Source organism: Pan paniscus, chromosome 19 (genome assembly GCF_029289425.2).
Source record: "Pan paniscus chromosome 19, NHGRI_mPanPan1-v2.0_pri, whole genome shotgun sequence".
NCBI lineage: Eukaryota > Metazoa > Chordata > Mammalia > Primates > Hominidae > Pan > Pan paniscus.
In genome coordinates, this window is record NC_073268.2 from 33,606,086 (window position 1) to 33,630,097 (window position 24,012).

At 42.3% G+C, this 24,012-nt stretch overlaps 2 protein-coding genes and 1 pseudogene across 2 annotated transcripts in view; 2 read left to right on the forward strand and 1 right to left on the reverse strand.

Moving 5' to 3' along the window:
* Nucleotides 1–24,012, forward strand: part of LOC100991242 (leucine-rich repeat-containing protein 37B-like) — a 423,125-nt pseudogene that overhangs the window by 176,799 nt on the left and 222,314 nt on the right.
* TEFM (transcription elongation factor, mitochondrial) lies at nt 8,128–15,935 on the forward strand. The gene is made up of 4 exons (XM_003811974.6): nt 8,128–8,788; nt 10,350–10,813; nt 14,364–14,513; nt 15,315–15,935. Exons 1-4 carry the CDS (start codon nt 8,758–8,760, stop codon nt 15,750–15,752), a joined length of 1,083 nt encoding a protein of 360 aa, XP_003812022.1. The 5' UTR covers nt 8,128–8,757; the 3' UTR covers nt 15,753–15,935.
* The window catches only part of ATAD5 (ATPase family AAA domain containing 5), a 64,075-nt gene continuing 59,119 nt past the window's right edge, over nt 19,057–24,012 (reverse strand). Inside the window, exons 20-23 of the mRNA XM_034943237.3 lie at nt 22,134–22,315; nt 20,772–21,628; nt 20,201–20,359; nt 19,057–20,088 (exon numbers count right to left, since the gene is read on the reverse strand). Coding sequence (XP_034799128.3) covers nt 20,010–20,088; nt 20,201–20,359; nt 20,772–21,628; nt 22,134–22,315 — 1,277 coding nt within the window. The 3' untranslated portion in view covers nt 19,057–20,009. The remainder of the gene's footprint in view (nt 20,089–20,200; nt 20,360–20,771; nt 21,629–22,133; nt 22,316–24,012) is intronic.

A 24,012-nucleotide genomic window follows, 5' to 3' on the forward strand; every position in this document is an offset into this window, starting at 1 on the left:
TTTGGGGGCAGAGGGACTGGGAAGAGACAGCTTAATGGGCAAGGTTTCCTTTTAGGGTGTTAAAAATGTTCTGGAACTAGGGCTGGGCGTGGTGGCTCACGCCTGTAATCCCAACACTTTGGGAGGCCGAGGCAGGCAGATTGCTTGAGCTCAGGAGTTTGAGACCAGCCTGGCCAACGTGGTGAAACCCCGTCTCTACTAAAAACACAAAAATTAGCAAGGCATGGTAGCGCACGCCTGTAATCCCAGCTACTCGGGTGGCTGAAGCAGGAGAATCGCTTGTACCCAGGAGGTGGAGGCTAGGAGCCGAGATCGTGCCACTGTACTCCAGCTTGGGCGACTGAGTGAGACCCTGTCTCAAAAAAAAAAAAAAGGTCTGGAACTAGATAATGGGGATAGGTGCACAACATTGTGAATGTACTAAATGTCACTGAATTGAACCCTAAAATTATGAATTTTTTGTTATGTGGATTTTGCAACAATGTTTTAAAATGGTGGTGAACTGAGTGGAATTGAGACCCCCATTACACAGGTAGTCCAGGAGTTTGTAGGAGTTTGCATTCTGAATAAAATGCAATGACCCAATAGAGATCCAGAGAGATGAAGTATCCATTTGTGAAAACTGAAGAGCCAGAAAAGAGGTCCTAAATAGACCCAAGATAATTATTTGCATTTTACATCATTACCTGCAACACTAAATGAGAAGTTAGTTATAGAGGTTTAGGCACAACTGTAATTGAAGGGGTTAGAGTGACACCTGTTGTAAACTGGATTGGAACACTGGGGTGCTCCTTTATGGAACTTGAGTTTTAAAACTGGGTTTAAAAATCCAAAAGTTTGGCTGGGCATGGTGGCTCATACCTGTAATCTCAGCACTTTGGGAGACCGGGGAGGGAGGACCTCTTGATCCCAGGAGTTCCAGACCAGCATGGTCAACATGGCAAAACTCTGTTTCTATTAAAAATAAATAAGTAAATAAAAATAAAAACCCAAAATCCAGAAGTTCTATTTTCTTTAGTTATACCTAAAATAAATCATATAAGGGATTGTCTTACCAAGCATCTGGGTATTTTCCTCTTAGACAATCACACCTTTTCTTTTCTTTTTTTTAGACAAAGTCTCGCTCTGGGGTCCAGGCTGGAGTGCAATGGCGTGACCTCAGCTCACTGCAACCACCGCCTCCCGGGTTCAAGCAATTCTCCTGCCTCAGCCTCCCAAGTAGCTGGAATTGCAGGAGTGCACCACCATGCCTGGCTTATTTTTGTATTTTTAGTAGAGACAGGGTTTCACCATGTTGGCCAGGCTGGTCTCGAACTCCTGACCTCAGGTGATGCGCACACCTCAGCCTCCCGAAGTACTGGGATTACGGGCGTAAACCACCGCACCTGGCCAGTCACACCTCATTTTAATATATAGAATCAATTTGCCAATTAACAATATCTCTTGGCCGGGCGCCGTGGCTCATGCTTGTAATCCCAGCACTTTGAGAGGCCGAGGCGGGCGGATAACAAGGTCAGGAGTTCAAGACCAGCCTGGCCAATATTGTAAAACCCCTTCTCTACTAAAAATACAAAAATTAGCCAGGGCACTGTGGCAGGTGCCTGTAGTCCCAGCTACTCGGGAGGCTGAGGCAGGAGAATCGTTTGAACCTGGGAAGCAGAGGTTGCAGTGAGCTGAGATGGCATCACTGCACTCCAGCCTGGGTGACAAGAGCGAGACTCTGTGTCAAAAAAAAAAAAAAAAAAAAAAAAAAAAAAACCTCTCATTGTATAAGACTTTCTATTTTACATCATTTTATTTCCGTAACAACCTTGTAAGAGGGGTACTTTGAATTTTGTCTTGCAAAAGACAAAACTATTCTTATAGAAATAAACTGAGATACATAGGAAATATGTAGCAATATTGGAGCATGAGCCAAGTTTTCTGATTCTGGGTCTCAAATTGTGAGTGCTGTGTTTTATTTTGATCATTTGCCTAATCATTTTAGTTGTGTATAATACTGAAAAAATAATAATAAAATGTAACATAAAAGCAGGAAAAAAAATCCAAAACTTTTCCCAGACGAAGATTAGTAGGACAATTATCTTTCCTTTACAAAATATCCCTGAGAGTTGGGGGTGGAGCACTCAGAGAAATACATCACGTGCTCCCTACCCCGAATGATCTATTCAAGGATCAGCAGCCCTTTTCTCGGGAGTCTGTATATAAGGTGATGAATGACTTTGAGGACTAAATAAAGTAGACTATATCACTAAATAAACATTCAAACCTTATATGATACAAATCTAATTCAAAATAATTTGAAGACTTCAACTTTTTTATTTTTTATTTTATTTTATTTTTATTTTTTTGAGATAGGGTCTTGCTCCGTTGCCCAGGCTGGAGTGCAGTGACGCAGTCTCAGCTCACTACAGCCTCCATCTCCCGGGCTCAAGCAATCCTCCCACCTCAGCCTCCTGAGTAGCTGGGACTACAGGCGAGCACCACCATGCCTGGCTAATTTTTGTATTTTTAGTAGAGACGGGGTTTCGCCATGTTGGCCAGGTTGGTCTCAAACCCTGGCCTCAAATGATCCGCCTGCCACGGCCTCCCAAAGTGCTGGGATTACAGGCATTACCCTCTGCACCAAGCCCCAGACAACTTTGCTATTTTTTATGTTTGGAAACAGGGTCTCACTCTGTCGCCCAGGCTGGAGTGCAGTGGCATAGTCATGGCTCACTATAACCTCAAATCCTGGGCTTGGCCGGGCGCGGTGGCTCACGCCTGTAATCCTGGCACTTTGGGAGGCCGAGGCGGGCAGATCACAAGGTCAGGAGATCGAGACCATCCTGGCTAACACGGTGAAACCCCGTCTCTACTAAATACAAAAAAAATTATCCGGGCGAGGTGGCTGGTGCCTGTAGTCCCAGCTACTCGGGAGGCTGAGGCAGGAGAATGGCGTGAACCCGGGAGGCGGAGCTTGCAGTGAGCCGAGTTCGCGCCACTGCACTCCAGCCTGGGCTACAAAGCGAGAATCCGTCTCAAAAAAAAAAAAAAAAAAAAAAAAAAAAAAAAAAAAAAATCCTGGGCTTAAGTATCTTCTCACCTCAGCCTCCCTAGTAGGTAGGACTACAGGCATGTGCTACCACACCTGGCTTTCTTTCTTTCTTTCTTTCTTTCTTTTTTTTTGAGACGGAGTCTCGCTCTTGTCGCCCAGGCTGGAGTACAGTGGCACAATCTCGTTTCACTGAAAGCTCTGCCTCCCCGCTCCACGCCATTCTCCTGCCTCAGCCTCCTGAGTAGCTGGGACTACAGGCGCCTGCCACCATGCCTGGCTAATTTGTTGTATTTTTAATAGAGACGAGGTTTCACCGTGTTAGCCAGGATGGTCTCAATCTCCTGACCTCGTGATCCGCCCGCCTTGGCCTCCCAAAGTGCTGGGATTACAGGTGTGAGCCACCGTGCCCAGCCCACACCTGGCTATTTTTAGATTTTTCCATAGAGACGATGTCTCACTATGTTGCCCAGGCTGGTCTCAAACTCCTGGCCTCAAGCAATTTTCCCACCTCAGCCTCCCAAAGTGTAAGGATTACGGGCGTGAGCCAACATGCCCATCCAAGAATTAAACTTTTAAGTAATATTTTGCTGAAGTATAACAAATACAGAAAAGTGCACAAATCACAAGTATGCAGCTTAATGAATTTTACAAAGTGCACACACGTGTTTAATTAGCATATAGAGCTTTTTAAAAAAAGAGGATAACCAGCATCCCAAAACATTCCCATTCTCTCTTTAGTGACTAGTCCCAAAGGTAATCTCATGTTTATCATGATAGATTAGTTTAGTCTGTTTTTTTTCCCGGAGACAGAGTCTCACTTTTTTGCCTGGGCTGGAGTGCAGTGGCACGATCTCAATCTCGGCTCACTGCAACCTCCACCTCCTGGGTTCAAGCAATTCTTGTGCCTCAGCCTCCCGAGTAGCTGGGACTACAGGCTCCTGCCACCGCACCTGGCTAATTTTTTGTATTTTTAGTAGAGTCCAGGTTTCACCATGTTGCCCAGGCTGATCTTGAACTCCTGAGCTCAGGCAATCTGCCTGCCTTGGCCTCCCAAAGTGCTAAGATTACAGGCATGAGCCACCGCACCTGGCTTGTTTTTGTACTTTATATATAGCTGTGTGGCTTCTTTCATTCAACATCATATTTGTGGGATTTACCCATGTTACTGGGTGAAACGTTTATTCAATATATACACAATAATCTGCCATTGAGGTTTTGGCTAATACAAATAGTGCTGCTATGAGCATTCTTGTAATCAGGTTTAACCATGTGAAATTGCCATTTTTGCAAATAGACAACTGGCAAATACTGGCAATTTTATACATATAGCTCCATTAGTTGCATGTCCTTTAGTGCACATTTGTTTGCATTCTGTTGGATATACACCCGGGGTTGGACTGCAGGACCACAGGATATACAAATCTTCAGCTTTAGTAGATATTGCCAGTTTTTCAAAGTGATTTAACCAACCCACACTTCCATCAGCAATGTATGAGATTTCCAGTAGCTATTCTCATGGGTGTGTAGTGGTATTGCAATGTGGTGTTTTTTGTTTTTTGGTTTTCTTTGAGACGGAGTCTCTCTCTTATCTCCCAGGCTGGAATGCAGTGGTGCAATCTTGGCTCACTGCAACCTCTGCCTCCAGGTTCAGGCCATTCTCCTGCCTCAGCCTCCCAAGTAGCTGTGATTACAGGGGCCCACCACCACGCCCGGCTAATTTTTGTATTTTTAGTAGAGATGGGGTTTCACCATGTTGGCCAAGCTGGTCTCGAACTTCTGACCTCAGGTGATCTGCCTGCCTTGGCCTCCCAAAGTGCTGGGATTACAGGCGTGAGCCACAGTGCCCAGCCTCCTGTTTCCTTTTAAATGTGAACATTGTTTCTCAATCTTCTTGGGAATCCGAATCCTCTAACCACATCTAATGGTGGTGCTCCCAAGGAGTTCTCTCCTTATCTCACTGTGCTTTTCTCACACCTACCCCCTCTCCCTGGCTCCTCGCATCTGTTCTCATGAGTAAAGTACCATCTCTACAGGCTGACGGCCTCCAAACATACACCCCAGCTCAGTGCTCCTCCTTAGCTTCAGACGTGCATCTCTATCTATTGGACATCTCCCCCTGATGTCCTGCAGGCTTCAAAACAGATTTTAGTTTGTTTTTGTTTTTTTCAATAAACCTTTTGCACTCCTAACTTAAAAAAAAAAAAGAAGGAAATAGAAAATATCAGGTTGTATCACATGCAAAAATACAATGGTTGTTTTTGTTTTTCATTTAGTCAGGGTCTCACTCTGCCACCCAGGCTTGAGTACAGTGGTGCAATCTCTGCTCACTACGACCTCCACCTCCCAGGCTCAAGGGATTCTCCCACCTCAGCCTCCCAAGTAGCTGGAACTACAGGCGCATACCACTATGCCCAGCTAATTTTTTTTGGTATTTTTGGTAAAGATGGGGTCTTGCCATGTTGCCCAGGCTGGTCGTAAACTCCTGGGCTCAATCAATCTGCCTGCCTTGCTCTCCCAAAGTGCTGGTATTACAAGTGTTGAACCACCACACCTGGCCTTTTTTTTTTTTAATGAAACTTTTGTTTCACACATGTATCCTGGATCAGTCAAAAGTTTTAAAAACACAGAAACTAGATAACAGGCTAGACATAATGATGGAAGGAGTAGAAAGAGCCAGAGACACCTGCATCTGGGTGACAAAAAGAGGGAAGTGAGAAGGAGCTAGTTTTTGGGGGAAGACGGTGACTTTCATTTTGGAGGCATCCATTCTGGTTTACAGTAAATCAGGCAATAGTTGTCTCTTTCCTTTGTATTTCTGGCTCTGGTCAAAGCATATTTCTGAATAAATGCTTTCAGGAAGGAGGGTGATTCCCCTATAGGTCATTCATAATCATTTCTCAGGAAGAGGGGGGATGCTTTACTGGGCAAAACCACATTGATTGAACTCTTATCTTATGCTGGGTTCTTTGCATCCAGTTTCTCATGCATCCTCCAAGCAGCCCTGTGAGGTAGGTACCATTAACTCCGTTTTACAAATGAGGAAGGTGAGGTTCAGAGAGGATAAGAAACTGACTATGGTGATGCAGTTACTAAGTGATAAACTGTGTCTTGCTAGCGAACCAGACCATCTCTGAAAGCAACACCAGGAATCCTTATGGCCTCTTGTATTAGTTTCTTAGGGCTGCTGTAACAAATGACCACAAACTGGTCATTTATTCTCTCCAGTTTAGGAGGCTGAAAGCCCAAAATCAAGGTGTTATCCGGGCTTGTTCCTTCAAAGGGCTCTAAGGGGACTCTGGCCCATGCCTCTCTCCTAGTTTCTAGTGACTATTGGCAAACCTTGGCCTTTCTGGGTTTGTAGAAAGCACCATTCCAATGTCCGCTTCCATCTTCACATGGCATTCACAGAGCCATCTTCTCATAAGAACAGCAGCCATGTTGGATTAGTCCCTGCCCTAGTCCAGCGTGTCCTCATTTTATTTTATTTATTTACTTACTTATTTTTTTGAGACAGAGTCTCGCTCTGTCGCCCAGGCTGGAGTGCAGTGGTGCCATCTCAGCTCGCTGCAAGCTCTGCCTCCCGGGTTCACGCCATTCTCCTACCTCAGCCTCCTGAGTAGCTGGGACTACAGGCGCCCGCCACCACGCCCGGCTAATTTTTTGTATTTTTTAGTAGAGACGGGGTTTCACCGTGTTATCCAGGATGGTCTCGATCTCCTGACCTCGTAATCCCCCCTCCTCGGCCTCCCAAAGCGCTGGGATTACAGGCGTGAGCCACCGCGCCCGGCCTTCCTGTCCTCATTTTAATTAGTTACATCTACAATGACCTTATTTGGAAATAATAAGGTACTGAGGGTTAGGACTTCAACAAATCTGTTTTGAGGGATGCAATTCAATCATAACATCTCAGTAAACTGAATAAGCCCTACAGTTGAGGAAATTATTTCCTCCTGATTTGGAGGATTTTGCAGAAAAAAAGTTGATGTTATTTCTTGTTAGATTCCTAAGTTCCCCAGAAACTGCCAAGGTTCCTAGACTTCCTATGAGCAATTTTTTTTCTTTTTTTGAGACAAGGTCTGGCTCTGTCCCCCAGACTGGAGTGTGGTGACACGATCTCCACTCACTGCAACCTCTACCTCCCGGGCTCAGGTGATTCTCCCACCTCAGCCTCCTGAGTAGCTGGGATAACAGGCGTGCTCCACCACACCCGGCTAATTTTTTCGTAGAGACGGGGTTTCGCCATGTTGCCCAGGGTGGTCTGGAACTCATGAGCTCAAGCGATCCGCCCGTCTCGGCCTCCCAAAGTGCTGGAATTACACTTTGGGAGCCACTGCTCCCGACCAGCACATTTTATTAATACTTATGATTCCCCTACATCCCCACTGCCTTCCAGACACAAACAATCAACCCATTGCTGCCTCATAAAAACACAAACTCATCACCTTTCCCCTCCTCCTGAATTCCCCGTTTTTCACAAAACTGGCTCCCCATCTTCCAGAAATAATTCTTTTCTTTCCACTCTCCTTACATCTCCTAGGTTCAATTCCTTACGGTTGGCCAGGCGCAGTGGCCCACGCCTGTAATCCCAGCACTTTGGGAGGCCGAGTCGGGCGGATCACCTGAGGTCAGGAGTTCGAGACCAGCCTGGCCAACATGGTGACACCTGTCTCTACTAAAAATACAAAAATTAGCCGGGCGTGGTGGCGCTCGCCTGTAATCTCAGCTACTTGGGAGGCTGAGGCACGGGAATCACTTGAAATCGGGAGGCGGAGTTTGCAGTGAGTCCAGATCGCACCACTGCACTCCAACCTGGGCGACAGAGCAAGACTGTTAAAAAAAAAAAATTCCTTACGCTTGCCTCTCACCTGGGAAGATACACTCTCTTCGCGACTTCTCATTGCTCCCAGGCTCTTCACCTGCAATCCAGCCTCACATTCGCTATACAGTATATGGCCAATTTTCTAGGAACACTCTCCAGTCTGACTGCAAATCATAAACCTCGGGGACTTCAGGCTTCCTATCTGGTGGAGTATTCAACTGCTCCACCCATTATTCAAGGACCAACTAAATTCGGCGCTACATTCATCTCCCTTTATCCCTTCTAAGAGGAATACCGCTCCAGCGCCAACGCAATCTCCTCCTCCCTCGCCTTTACCTAATCCCTTGCCTGCCCTGTTTCCCCGCTGAGCTCCTCAAACACTTCGCATCTCTCCCCGTTATTCCAGTCTACCTGGTGAAAAGGTTATTTGAGGACCTTGTCTACGCTGCCCCTACCTGATCCCGCTCCCGGCGCCACAGGCTGGGCCCCAACAGGAGCTCCTCAATCTAAGTGTCTAGGAGAAACCCAGGGAGTCTCCACGAAGGAGGGACTTTACCCACTACAGACTAAAACTGGCCTCGGAATCGCCTTCCTGGAGATTCGGCCCAGCGGCTCTCAGGAGTCGGTAGGGGCAAGAACGTTTCCCCGGTGCAGTGGAAGAAGACTGCGGGCCAGCCAGGGACTCGGGATCCGGGGACAGGGCCTCGGCAGGCGCCCGCCTGGAAGCCCGCAGCCCAGACGCGGACGCCCCACTGCTCAGCGGGACACAACTCGGGCCTTGCCCCGGAACGCCGCTTGGACAACAACCTTTCCGCCGAGTGCAGGCCGAGCGCTTTTGGGCGCAGCACGCAGGAACCGGAAGTCAATGGAGGAAGACTGGACTTACTGATTCAACTTGGAGATGAGCGGGTCTGTCCTCTTCACGGCGGGAGGTAGGGTGCTTGGAACACTGGGGTGATTTCCCGTCTGTCATTAGCCTCTGACCCTAGAGGCTAATGGAATACGGCTGGAGGTATTCTGGAGGAACCTGGAGTGTTTCCTTCCTCATGTCCCTCATGTCCTAGAGTGTTTCCTTCCTCATGTCCCTTGTTCAGGCCCCTCTCTTGGGGCCCCAGCCTAGCTGACGAGGCAGTTTTCGGAACATTTGTGCTTCCCCGGCCTCAGGGTCCACGGGTGGCTCCTCAGAGTGGGCGGATGGTTCAGATTCTCACAGCCGCTTGCTTACCTCTGGCCGCATTACTTTCCTGTGGCTGCGATGTTAGAGTGACTTCCCACTGGTTTTACAAAGTTATGCATTGTATGGTGTTTCTCATACTTGCAAAAACGTCATGTAGAAGTCTTGAAAAGTGTACGGAAGAAAGTAAAACTGCCCTTAAATCTATCACTTAGCTGAAACATTTCTTATAAACGTATAAAATTTAATTTTATTTAGTTCCACCAGATGAGATACTAAAATGTGAAAATGGAAGTGAAGACAAAACCCTTTTTTTTTTTTTTTTTTGAGACAGAGTTTCGCTCTTGTTGCCGAGACTGGAGTGCAATGGTGCGATCTCGGCTCACCGCAACCTCCGCCTTCCGGGCTCAAGCGATTCTCCTGCCTCAGCCTCCCGAGTAGCTGGGATTACAGGCATGTGCCACCACGCCCGGCTAATTTTGTATTATTAGTAGAGACAGGGTTTCTCCATGTTGGTCAGGCTGGTCTCGAACTCCTGACCTCAGGTGATCCGCCCACCTCGGCCTCCCAAAGTGCTGGGATTATAAGCGTGAGTCACCGCGCCCGGCCTAAGACAAACCTTAACAGGAAATATTAGTTACAAAAAGATTCCTCTAAATTAAAAATATCAGAAACTTTAAGCAGTTGGAATAATTATTTCAACTACTTGCTTCCTGATGGGTATAAAATACAATTTTCTAGGTAGTAAAACTTCGGACTGATCCATAAATATCGGAAGACATCTCTCGTGACTTGAAAACAACAAAAGCTCTATTTAAAACTCTATATAATATAGTTTAAAAACTAATCCTCTTTTAAAGATGATTCTCGGGCCGGGCACAGTGGCTCACGCCTGTAATCCCAGCACTTTGGGAGGCCGAGGTGGGCGGATCACGAGGTCAGGAGATGGAGACCATCCTGGCTAACACTGTGAAACCCCGTCTCTACTAAATATACAAAAAATTAGCCGGGCGTGGTGGCAGGCGCCTGTAGTCCCAGCCACTTGGGAGGCTGAGGCAGGAGAATGGCGTGAACCTGGGAGGCGGAGCTTGCAGTGAGCCGAGATCGGCCACTGCACTCCAGCCTGGGCAACACAGCAAGACTCCGTCTCAAAAAAAAAAAAAAAAAGATGATTCTCCAAGACAATTTAATATTGTCCTCTACTAGTTCTTAAATTCCAGGAAAGTATTTGTGACTTTGCAAAGGATCTAGTCAAGCTTGCAACTAACCCCAAAGGAAGTAGGACATCCAACTTATATTTTGCTAAATTTTCCTTTTAGAAAGGTGGAGATGCTTTCTGACCCCGTCGAGGTCATCCCTGTTCTGGGCCTTACATAATTTCTGCTGTCGGAAAAAATCCACTACACCTAAGAAAATTACTCCCAATGTTACTTTTTGTGATGAAAATGCAAAGGAGCCCGAAAATGCACTTGACAAGCTCTTCTCTTCAGAACAGCAGGCTTCCATCTTGCATGTGTTGAATACAGCATCTACTAAAGAACTTGAAGCTTTCCGATTGCTTCGTGGAAGAAGGTCCATCAATATCGTAGAGCACAGAGAAAACTTTGGGCCATTTCAGAATTTAGAGAGTTTAATGAATGTGCCCTTGTTTAAGTATAAAAGTACGGTTCAAGTTTGTAACTCCATACTTTGTCCAAAGACTGGACGGGAAAAAAGAAAGTCACCGGAAAACCGGTTCCTGAGAAAGCTCCTCAAACCAGACATAGAAAGAGAAAGACTTAAGGTATATTCTTCATGTCTGCTATACTGCCTAATATTTGAGAACCTACTCTAGAAAGCACTCTTCTGGGCATTGGGTTGGGAAGTGGCTAAGACAGGGTTCTTCAGGTTTAGTTGGCAAGTGTATGATCACTACCAAATAATGAGATGCACAGATAGTAAATTGGCAGTTGAGAGGAGAGAAAACAATGGGCTGTGACTGTTGTGGAAAGTTTACTGGAAGAACTCAATTTAGATCTTAAAAGAGAGATCCTTTGGATGGGAGAGGAGGGCATTGTAGGTAGAAAGAACAGTTGATGTTGAGAAGCAGGTCTAGGCAAGGCTTATTTAAGAGGAGTGTCGTTGGAGATACTAGGCTGTGTCTAAGGATGATGTTAGGATTAATGAGAAATTAAGGAGCAAAGATAGGTTATGGCCAGTGAGTGACTTTAGAACATTATACCAGTCTTTCCGGCAGAATTTAAAATTATTTTCTGTACCTTTTCTCCTTTAAAAAGCATTTTATCTTGAATCATGCAAGTCTATAGGTAAGATTAAAAAAAAAAAAAAAAAAAAGCGGCTGGCTCACACCTGTAATCCCAGCACTTTGGGAGGCCAAAGCGGGCGGATCACAAGGTCAAGAGATCCAGACAATCCTGGCCAATGTGGTGAAAGCCCATCTCTACTAAAAATACAAAATTTAGCTGGGCGTGGTGGCGGGTGCCTGTAGTCCCAGCTACTCGGGAGGCTGAGGCAGGAGAATCTCTTGAACCTGGGAGGCAGAAGTTGCAGTGAGCTGAGATCACGCCACTGCACTCCAGCCTGGCTACAGAGCAAGACTCTGTCTCCAAAAAAAAAAAAAAAAAAAAAAAAAAAAAAAAAAAAAAAAAAAAAAAACCATTCTAAAAGCAATTCTTTTTTCATTGTCTTAAAAAAACAAATACTACAAATATTTGACACAGCAGTCAATTTTTTTTTTTTTTTTTTTTTTTTTTTTTTTTTGAGACAGAGTCTTGTGCTGTCACCAGGCTGGAGTACAGTGGCATGATCTCACAACAACCTCCACCTCCCAGGTTCAAGCGATTCTCCTGCCTCAGCCTCCTGAGTAGCTGGAACTACAGGCACACGCCACCACACCCAGCTAATTTTTGTATTTTTAGTAGAGATGAGGTTTTACCATGTTGGCCAGGATGGTCTTGATCTGTTGACCTCGTGATCCACCTGCCTCGGGCTCCCAAAGTGCTGAGATTACAGGTGTGAGACACTGCGCCCGGCCACAGCACTCAAGTATTAAACTTTAGAGGAACTCATGTCCTGTGTAACATTGCTTGATAATCATTATCTCATAAAAATCATAAGCACCATTTTTTTTCTGGACCAGTGGGTCCCAGTTTTTTGAGGAATATGGGTACTTTTGAAAACCTGATGAAAGCTGTGGACCCTCTTCCCATAGAAAAAGATATAGCACATATACACAGAATACTACACAGTTTCAGAGGACTGGCAGATTCTGTTAAGTCCACTCATGGACTCCAAGTAGAACTGCTGCAATTGATCTGGAACATATTTTAACCAAATTCTTCAGGGAGGATTCTCACCCAAATTCATGGCCAAAACTATTTATACCCAGATTAGAGTGGAGTTGCATCTTATTTAGGGGGCTGGATTTTAAGTCAGTTTTTATGGAGATAAAAGTCATGCAGTAAAATCCTTTAAGAAAAAATCGATTGCCCACTAAGTATTGTGTGTAGTCTGGTTCAGTAATGCTTGTGCACAGTAAAGCTTGAGAGTCACTGAGCTAAAGAAAACCAAAAGGAAGTCTGTATTTTGGGCATCTACACTATTTTGTCTTTAAGATATTTATCCAGTCCTTAGCAATGAAAGGGAGATGGGTATACAACTAATTGTTCCTGTTTATTTGCCTCTGTATCTATAGAACATATTAGTTTGTTAATATAACTAAGTGAGCCATGTTGGGGAAAGGTGATAGCATTGTACTTCATCGTCAGCCCAGACTTGATAGTAAGCTAAATCTAAATATTCAATTACTTATTATATATCTCCTCTTAGAAGCCCTATAGGCAACCCAAACTTAATGCATTAAAAACAAACCAAAACAAAACAAAAAAATTTCTTCCCACCTTCCCTCGGTCATGTGACTCCTATTTTCGTCATCATTAATGATGCCATTCAGTCACTGATATAAAACTGGAATTATTCTAGACTCCTCGTTAAACCTATGTATTTATTCTGCTCCCACTATCTGTTTCTTTTCCTTCTGTCATTGTCTTCAATTCTTAACACTTTCTCATGTTGTAACAGGTACCTAACACAGATCCCTACCTTTAGTTCCCTCCAGCCCATCTTTTACACCATCAGTGATTTTTCTGAAATGTAAATCTTATGTTAGTCCTTAAAATTCTGTTTTTTTAGTGGCCGCTGTAGCACTCAGGATAAAGCAAGTTACTTACCTTTATAGACATCTGCCTTGTCCTCTGCCCTTTTCCTATTCAGTCTTTATTCTACTGCCAGAGTGTGAGATGTCAAACAGCCTATCTTTCCAGACATCTGGGTGAAATAACTTCCCATTTACTGTCTCATTCTCCTAGTCCTCCAGTAAACCTTCCCTGACCACTTCTCTCTACAATAGTTTTATGGTGGCATTTCTTATAATGTACAGTTACGTTTGTTGTTTCCTAGTATCTAGTGCAGACCTTGGCTACACTTGAGTTTGAATGCCTACTTTGGGCAAGGTGCTGAGAATGAGTATAGGTCCTTTATCTATAAACTGACTGCTGCTGGTTACCTTTTAATAATAATTACTCCTTGGTGGCTCACACCTGTAATCCCAGCACTTTGGGAGGCAGAGGCGGGTGGATCACTTGAGATCAGGAGCTCAAGACCAGCCTGGCCAACATGGTGAAACCCCGTCTCTACTAAACATACAAAAATTAGCTGGGTGTGGTGGCAGGTACCTGTAATCCCAGCTACTCAGGAAGCTGAGGCAGAAGGATTGCTTGAATCTGGGAGGGGGATGTTGCAGTGAGCTGATTGTGCCACTGCACTCCAGCCTGGGTGACCGAACGAGACTCCATCTCAAACAAAATAATAATTACTCCTGCATTTCTTTAATAATTCTCAGTTTATAAACTATAAATAAGTTTATATTACATAAACTAGTTAGGCATTCTGAATTTGTAGATTATGTTTGCATCTAAAATATTTACACTTCTGGCCAGGCGCGGTGGCTCATGCCTGTAATCCTAGCTCTTTGGGAGGTCAAGGCAGGTGGATCATGAGATCAGGAGATCGAGACTATCCTGGCTAACACAGTAAAACCCCATCTCTACTAAAAAAAATATTTAAAAATTAGCCGGGCGTGGTGGCGGGCGCCTGTAGTCCCAGCTACTCGGGAGGCTGAGGCAGGAGAATGGCATGAACCCAGAAGGTGGAGCTTGCAGTGAGTTGAGATCGCACCACTGCACTCCAGCCTGGGTGACAGAGCGAGACTCCATCTCAAAAAAAGAAAAAACTAAAATGTTTATACTTCTAATTAAATCAGTCTTTTCTTTTAGGCAGTTAATAGTATCATATCTATCGTTTTTGGTACTCGAAGAATTGCCTGGGCTCACCTTGATCGTAAATTGACAGTGCTGGACTGGCAGCAAAGTGACCGTTGGAGTTTAATGAGAGGAATATACTCATCATCAGTCTATTTAGAAGAGGTAAGGCAGTTGCACCTCCAGATTCCTACCTGCTAGAGCTCCTTGTGTAGTTGAATCTTCTGGTCCCGAAAGGAATGTAATAAAATAGTAAAGATGGGTTTTCTTCTGGTACTTGTTACTCACTTATTCCTATTATGTTTTCCATCACCTTTGATTTTTAAAAATTCAACCTTTAGTTCAAGAAATGCCTTATGCATCAAAGGCAGATACTGAGAAAATCAATGGTATTTCATTCTAAATGTTCTAGAACATTATCACTCTTTTATTTATAAAGCTTATTTTTCAAAATGCCATCACATTGTCTCATTTGAGTTTTCAAAACCTTGCGAAATGGTCAGGAATTATCACCTTAATGGTCAGGAATTACCACCTTGATTATACATATGAAATCTGTGGTTCAGTCAAGCATCTGATGTGATTAGTCAGTTGCAGAGGTGATTGATTCTTGCTAGTTATTCTAACCGTATGCTCTATCCCAGAAAATGTTTGAAGGTTTAGTAAAACAGTTTTAAGTTGTCTAATCTTAAAGCCAATACATATTTTAGAAATTATGAAGTCCACTGTACAGATCAAGAAACTGGTACTTAGGAGGACTAAACAGCTTAGCTTAGCTGTTGTTGTGACATAACCATGACCAGAACCAGACTGCTCATAAAATGGCTTTTTCAGTTATTTCAAAATTGTCAATATAGTATAAATTAACTAATTATAATATTTTTAAATAGAAGTGGGACAGAGAGGGGACCAAACATAAAATGTAATGAATTATTTCTGCTCCTTTATTTTGTCTTTTTTTAAAAGATTTCCTCGATCATTTCAAAGATGCCTAAAGCAGATTTCTATGTTCTGGAAAAAACAGGACTTTCCATTCAGAACTCATCTCTGTTTCCAATACTGTTACATTTTCATATCATGGAAGCCATGCTGTATGCCTTATTAAATAAAACTTTTGCCCAGGATGGGCAGCATCAGGTGCTGAGCATGAATCGAAATGCAGTGGGGAAGCATTTTGAACTGATGATTGGTGACTCCCGGACTAGTGGAAAAGAGCTAGTGAAGCAGTTTCTCTCCGATTCTATACTGAAGGCGGATCCTCGGGTGTTCTTCCCATCAGATAAAATAGTCCACTACAGACAGATGTTTTTATCTACTGAACTACAAAGAGTAGAAGAGCTTTATGATTCATTATTACAAGCTATTGCCTTCTATGAATTAGCAGTGTTTGACTCTCAGCCTTAGAATTCTGAGGTTAATGTGCTAAAGTATAATTATTAGCTCTAACGTAACACCAACTGTTGTGAACATCCATGTTATTGGAAAAGAACACATTTTCAGTGTATTTTAGATGTTTAAATTCTGACTTTTGGCTATTAAATGGTTTACACAATAAGCCAAGACCAAATCAATAAACATTTTATGAGATTCTGTGCCTCTCAGGTTAATGTGTTAAACAGTAACATGGGGCTTGGTGCAGTGGCTTATGCCGATAATCCCAGCACTGTGGGAGGCTGAGGCAGGAGGACTGCTTGTGCCCAGGAGCTCAAGAGCAGCCTGGGCAACGTAGCAAGACCACATAATTTTTAAACATTTTTCATTAAAAAAAAGAAACAGTAAGATGCCAAATTGACAAAACAAGAAACAAAGTTATCTCCCTTTAAAAGCAAATACTATCTATACTAAACATTTGCATTATTATCATATTGTTAAAATAGGGAATAATGGTTTTCCTAGGTGGTACTTATTATAAGAATAAAGCTGGCCATGCATGGTGGCTCACGCCTGTAATCCCAGCACTTTGGGAGGCTGAGGCGGGTGGATCACCTGAAGTCAGGAGTTTTGAGACTGGCCTGACCAAAGTGGAGAAACCCTGTCTCTACTAAAAAAAAATACAGAATTAGCCGGGTGTGGTGGCGCATGCCTGTAGCCCCAGCTACTCAGGAGGCTGAGACAGGAGAATCACTTGAACCGGGTGGCAATGAGCTGAGATCGTGCCATTGCACTCCAGCCAGGGCAACAAGAGTGAAACTCCGTCTCAAAAAGAAAGAATAAAGCTAAAGATAACTGATAATACAGCTTATAGAATCGTCCTCTCTTATTCTCTAAGTAGAATGTGGTTTGCTACACTGCCTCCAAAAGCCGATTTTCTTTTTTTGAGACAGGGTCTCACTCTATCACACAGGCTAGAGTGCAATGGCACAATCACAGTTCACTGCAGCACCTCCTGGCCTCAAGCAATCCTCCTGCCTCTATCTCTTGAATAGCTAGGACTACAGGCACATGCCACCATACCCGGCTAATTTATTTTTTGTAGAGACAGGGTCTTTCCTTGTTGCCCAGGCTGGGCTCAAATTCCTGGCCTCAAGCAGTCCTCCTGCCTCAGCCTCCCAAAGTGCTGGGATTACTGGTGTGAGCCACCATACCCAGCCCCAAAAGATGACTTTCATCAGCTCAACTCTTATTACCCAAAAACAAACAAACAAGCTTTGTCTAATAGGCTCTTTTTTTTTCTCTTTTTTTTTTTTGGAGACCTAGTCTGGCTCTGTTGCCCAGGCTGGAGTACAGTGGCATGATCTCGGCTCACTGCAACCTCTGCCTCCTGGGTTCAAGCAATTCTCCTGTCTCAGCCTCCCAAGTAGCTGGGACTACAGACAGGCATGCACCACCATGCCCGGCTAATTTTTGTATTTTTAGTAGAGATGGGATTTCATTATATTGGCCAGGCTAGTCTCGAACTCCTGACCTTGTGATCCTCCTGCCTCGGCCTCCCAAAGTGTTGGGATTACAGGCATGAGCCACCGTGCCCAGCAGGCTCATTTTTTAACTTTGCAATATTTTAACTTGACAGACCATCTTTTGATGTCCATTTTACCATTGTCTACATTAGTTGAGGTCCTCAATATATCTTCTTTATGAACCTAAGTCTCTTTGATGTCAAAGTATTAAATATCATTGGTGCATGCCTGCCAGCTACTTGGAAGGCTGAGGTGGGAGGATCACTTGAGCCCAGGAGTTTGAAGCCAGACTGGGCAATGTAGCAAGTCCCCATCTCTTAAAAAAAAAAAAAGTATTTATTAAATATTTTCTGTAACATAAACATTTTCTATAATCTAAAAGTGAAATATATTTGTTGAAAAAACTTCAAATAATCTGATACATAAAGCAAGAAATTGAAGCCCTCCCTTCTCTAGCACCTCCAACTCCCTAGAGTTGGTATACACTCTAGACCTGTTGCCACACACAAATAAAGTTTCTACATTTACATATGTCATTGTGTACCTAAACATCTCCACTTTGGAAATATAGATACCTCAAACTATGCATGTCTAAAAAGGAAATCATTCTCTTTCCATCCAAACCATCTCCTTTGCCACTGTTTTCTATTTTAATAGTTTCTCCAACTACCTAGTCGTTCATAACAGAAACATGGCATTATCACAAAAGTGAATCTAAATCTTACAGGAATTTACTATCTTTAAGAATGAAAAGGGCTGGGCGCAGTGGCTCACGCTTGTCATCTCAGTACTTTGGGAGGCCAAGGCAGGTGGATCACCTGAGGTCAGAAGTTCAAGACCAACCTGGCCAACATGGACAAACCCTGTCTCTACTAAAAATACAAAATTAGCTGGGCGTGGTGGCACATGTCTGTAATCTCAGCTATTCAGGAGGCTGAGGCAGGAGAATCGCTTAAACCTGTGAGGTGGAAGTTGCAGTGAGCCGAGATCATGCCACTGCACTCCTGCCTGGACAACAAGAGCGAAACTCAATCTCAAACAAACAAACATAAATGAAAAGGCTGGGTGCAGTGTCTCACACCCATAATCCCAATGCTTTGGGAGGCCAAGGAAGGAGGATCACTTGAGCTCAGGAGTTTGAGGCTGTGGTGAACTATGATTGTGCCATTGCACTCCAACCTGGGCAACAAGAGTGAGATCAAGAGTGAGACCTCTTAAAAAAAAAAAAAAGATAAAGATTTTTTCCCTGAATTATTATAAATCTAAAAATAAATAAAATATTAAATGTGTCCATATTAGGGAGGAAAATACTCCCATTATTTTCTTTTTTTTTTTAAGAGGAGAAAAAAAGAACAGTATTTTTAAAATATTTTTAAAAATACTTCAGGCTGGGCACAGTGGCTTATGCCTGTAATCCCAGCACTTTGGGAGGCCAAGGCAGGCAGATCACCTGAGGTCGGGAGTTGGAGACCAGCCTGACCAACATGGAGAAACCCTGTCTCTACTAAAAATACAAAATTAGCTGGGCATGGTGGCAGGTGCCTGTAATCCCAGCTACTTGGGAGGCTGAGGCAGGAGAATCGCTTGAACCTGGGAGGCGGAGGTTGTGGTAAGCCGAGAGCACATCATTGCACTCCAGCCTGGACAATCAGAGCGAAACTCTGTCTCAAAAAAAAAAAAAAAAAAAAAACTTCAGAAGATCTTATTCTCTCTTCTGTACAGGGATGAAATCTTTAAGTTATATCCTATATTCAAACCCATACAATATACATATTTATCAAGATGATTACATCTGAACTCTTTTTTAAACATTTCATAAAGCCTTTAGCTTTAACCTTTAATTAGATCAATATACTAATTAATACAAGAAAAAGTAAATTGAACAAATAAGAGGTAAAAATATCTATCTTCATACACATTTGTAAACAAGTATGCATCTATACTGTTCAAAACTGTACAATATAGGCCAGGTGAGGTGGCTCACGCCTGTGATCCCAGCACTTTCGGAGGCCAAGGCAGATGGATCACTTGAGGTCAGGAGTTAAGAGACCAGCCTAACCAACATGGTAAAACCCTGTCTCTTCTAAAAATACAAAAATTAGCTGGGCAAGGTGGCACATGCCTGTAATCCCAGCTATTCAGGAGGCTGAGGCAGGATAATCGCTTGAACCCGGGAGGCAAAAGTTGCACTGAGCCGATACCAGGCCACTGCACTCCAGCCTGGGTGACAGAGCGAGATTCCGTCTCAAAAAAAAAAAAAAAAAAAAAAAGCACACACAAAAAAACTGTACAATATGAGGATTCTTAACTTTTAGGTTAAAAATATAATTCACCAGATAATTTTTTTTTTTTTTGTAAAGCCAGTCAAATTTAGCAGTGGGAGATTGTATACCAACTTTAGTGACACTAATGTTAGCAGCCAAGATAATGTATCTGAATATTAAGCTAATATATAATATAAACACTTGAAATAGGGAGTTCATCTTAATGAACTCTACCTTCCAGAAACAGTTCACTCACATACAAAAAATACTCCAACAAAGCTAAATCAGATAATACAAAAAATTCAGAAAAAAAATTACAATCATATATACAATTTGTAACTCAAATATTTTAAATATTTACCCGCTAATAAAAAAATATACAAATTGTTTGTTTAAAATGTACATTGAGAAATATACTTTTCCATGAAGATCCACATAATATAAAAATGTATCTTAAGGACCACATGATAATCTATACAAAGCATTGTTAGTATGGAACATTAAGGGAAGTCAGCTGCCAAAGTATTCACAGTCTCTTTTGGAATGTCAAGATGAATTCCTTCAAAATAGTGCAGGAATCTGTCAAAATTACAAAGAAAAATACAATTTAATATTAACATTTTCATCTTATGAAAATATGTATTAATCTTGAAAAAGCTATCTAAAATGTTGTTTTTAATAAAGCCTTTACCTTCTTTTACTTTTTCCTTGTTCTTTTAGCTTCTCAGTCTTACAGATGTTTCGAAGGGTTGGCAGGTATTCAATTATACTAGCCTGTCTATTACTCACATAGAGAAGAGATCGACTCGAAAATACACTTTTAATGACTGATATCCTCTTCCAAGCATTGCTGTAAAAGTAATGCATTGTTTTTAATTTTTAATGCCCAAGAAAAATGCAGTAATCCCAATCACAACCAGTTTAGTTTCCTTGCCTCTGGTCTAGACCAGATGACATTTCCAGATTAATTTCCTGTCAACACATCAATCACTCCCATACTGAAAAATCTCAATAACTATACAGCAAGACCAAACTCCTTCCTGGGTCATTCAAGCATTACCTAAATCCACCCCAATCACTCATTATTTCTCTTCCCAGCGATCAAGCTGGTCTCTTTAGCTGTCTCATTAGAAGCTACATTATTAATGTTAAGGGCTTACCATGATCAATAGTACAGCATTTTTAAATTAAGAAAAAACTCTAATGATTTCCCCTTTACGATTTATTACCAAAAAATAAAAAGTAAAGGAAGTAAGACTTACTCTAAATTAGCTGCTGACTGACTAAAGTATACATTATTGCGCTTTTGTGAAACATAAAAAGTAAGATCGTTGGTTGGATCTCTTCCTAATTTCTTGCAAGAATTCAAGGTTTCCAATGCTTTTGAAATAGCAGAAGAACATTTAGTAAAGCTGAGAGCTTCTGCAGCTGCCTTTAATTCTCCAGAGCTTTGAGAAGTCCATCCATCATTACTCTCAAGACTAAACTCATCACAAAGTCCACTTTTAACCTTTCCATTTGTGCAACTAAAGTCATTTCTACCGTATTTGTTTTGTTCCCTTACATCAGTTAAAAGTGCATCTAAGAAGGACATGTTATCCATGAACTCAGAGAGAGAATTTAAACAATGAGAAACAAGGGCAGAACATTTTTTTTCTGCAGTTGTTTTAGGAGGACAAGGAATAGATTTCTTTGTCTCTGGATTGTTTCCTTTGTCTCTGGCTTTGCTTTCTTCGTCTCCGGTTTTGCTTTCTTCTGAATTTGAGGAAGATGGCACAGAGGACAGGCTAATAGATTGATCAGGAAAGTCCAAGTCAGTGTCAAATAGATCACTATCATCTAATATTACCAATGTTTTCCTTTGTTTCTTTTTCTGGGACTTTTTCAATGGCTGTTCTCTTTCAGAGTGTTTCCTAGCAAGACAATTCATACGTTTTGTTGCTGCACTGGCATCCACAGTTACTGATGGGCCACAAAAGTTTTTAGTTTCTGGAATGGTATCAACTGGTAATGGTAGAATAAACTCAAGATTACTATATAAAAAATCTACATTCCGCGTTTGGAATTCTGTAAGAAGCTGGATGAATTTATCCCATTCTTCCTTCATTGTGATTTTGTGCTGAAAAACAATTTTGAGTAAAGAAATGTTACAGCAGTACATAGTTTGAATACTTTTCTACCTGTATGAATATAGTGTTATCCCTATTCTAAATTCAAAGTACTGAGTCACTACCCCTCATAATTTTATTTATCTATATTTAATATATCAAAATAGTACTATGTCTAAAAATTAAATTTAGACTATTAATTTGGCGAATTAAATTCTCTATGTGTTTAGTATATACTCCAATATTATTAGAAGCTCATTTATTTAAAACCACTTTTCTGAAATAGTCTATCTGAAAAATTTTCTAAATGCTATTCTAAATCCTATAATATGCATTCAGAGCAATGCCTATGCACCATTTGTCAAAGTGGTAGGATGTGTTAAAATCAGAGACCTAAGGCTTATACAAATTATAGGCACATTTAAGTTAAACTTAAGATTCAAAAGATAGGAGGCTAATGTTGGGAATATGAAAAGGAATATAAATTCAACATTGCAAAACAGACATTGAAAATACCTTTAAAAATGAAAATAAGTCTTCAGATGGGGAAAAAATGTTCTTAAGGCCAAACAAGGTCTCAGCACAGCCACTGTCACATTTTGGAAGGTCTACACGTTTCTTTTTAGTATTTTTAGGGTAAATTTTGTTATCAAGGCCATGTTCAGAGCAAACTAGTTGTACATTTCTGCTATTTCCACCTACAAAATAAAAGAAAATCTTAGCTCTCTATATATATTAAACAAATTGTATCAAACAATTATTTAAAGCCTGAGATCCTTTGACATCTTCTGGACAAATACCCCCATTTAGTTCTCCACATATGTGTTTAATTCATTAAGAGTACAATATAAGCATTATTCTTTTTTTTTTAGAGTATCACTCTATTACCCAGGCTGAATTGCAGTGGTGCAATTTCAGCTCACTGAAACCTCCACCTCCTGGGTTTAAGCGATTTTCCTGCCTCAGCCTCCGAGTAGCTGGGATTACAGGCACGCGCTACCACACCCGGCTACTTTTTGTATTTTTAGTAGAGACAGGGTTTCACCATGTTGGCCAGGCTGATCTCGAACTCTTGACCTCGAGTGATCCGCCCCCCTCGACCTCCCAAAGTGCTGGGATTACATGCGTGAGCCACTGCGCCTGGCCATAAGCATTATTTCTACCAAGAGATAAATTAAGTGAGGTGATGGTGGGGGACTTTCAAAGCCATCCAACAGAAAAAGTGCAAGGACTGTGAACAGGCAAGTCACAGAAGAAAAATAAATACCTAATATTAATTTCAGGCCAGGTGAGGTGGCTCACGCCTGTAATCCCAGCACTTTGGGAGGCTGAGGTAGGTGGATCACTTGAGTTCAGGAGTTCGAGACCATCCTGGGCAAGTTCGAGACCATCCTGGGCAACACGGTGAAACCTTGTCTCTATTCAAAATACAAAAATTAGCCAGGCGTGGTGACGCATGCCTGTAGCCCCCGCTATTAGGGAGGCTGAAGCAGGAGAATAGCTTGAACCTGAGAGGCGGAGGTTGCAGTGAGCCGAGATCACGCCACTGCACTCCAGCCTCGGCAACAGAGCGAGACTCCAACTCAAAGGGGGAAGAAAAAAGAAACAGTAATTTCAGCCGGGTGCAGTGGCTCACACCTGTAATCCCAGCACTTTGGGAGGCCAAGACGGGTGGATCACCTGAGGTCAGGAGTTCGAGACCAGCCTGGCCAACATGGCGAAACCCCATCTCTACTAAAAATATAAAAAATTAGCTGGGCATAGTGGTGCGTGCCTGTAATCCCAGCTACTTGGGAGGCTGAGGCAGGAGAATCACTTGAACCCGGGAGGCAGAGGCTGCAGTGAGCTAAGATCACGCCACTGTACTCTGGCCTGGGCGACTGAGTGAGGCTCCGTCTCAAATAATAATAATAATTTCAAAGACCTAATAAAAAGATAAGCAATTTCACCACTAAGCATGGAAATGTAATTTTAAAATAAGATACTGTACATGTTTCACTTTTTAAATTGGCAAAATTAAAAGAATTATAATGTAGTTCTGTCAGCAGTACACATAAAAAAACCATCATATACTATTCATGGGAGCATAAGTTGGTACAATTATCATCAGAGGGCAGTCTGACAACAACTATCAAAATGTAAAGTATATACACCGTTTGTGACCCAGCAGTCATACTTCTAGAATTCTCTCCATCAATATTACAGACATTTTCAAGGACATATGTATAAAGATATTCACTGTATTTTAATGACAAATTGAAGATAATGCAAATGTCTGTAAGTAACGGTTAAATTACGGTACATCCATTCTATTCTATAGAAAAGCATGCAGCTGTGAAAGACAGTGGGATAGGATCGTATGTGCTAACAATAAACTTAAAAATAACTAACAACA

Bases quoted from the DNA above. Each gene is read 5' to 3' on its own strand.
- TEFM (XM_003811974.6), top strand. From the start codon at position 8,758: ATGAGCGGGTCTGTCCTCTTCACGGCGGGAG. The intron at 8,789-10,349 runs GTAGGGTGCTTG...TTTTCCTTTTAG, and splicing joins TGTCCTCTTCACGGCGGGAG to AAAGGTGGAGATGCTTTCTG. The intron at 14,514-15,314 runs GTAAGGCAGTTG...TTTTTTTAAAAG, and splicing joins CATCAGTCTATTTAGAAGAG to ATTTCCTCGATCATTTCAAA.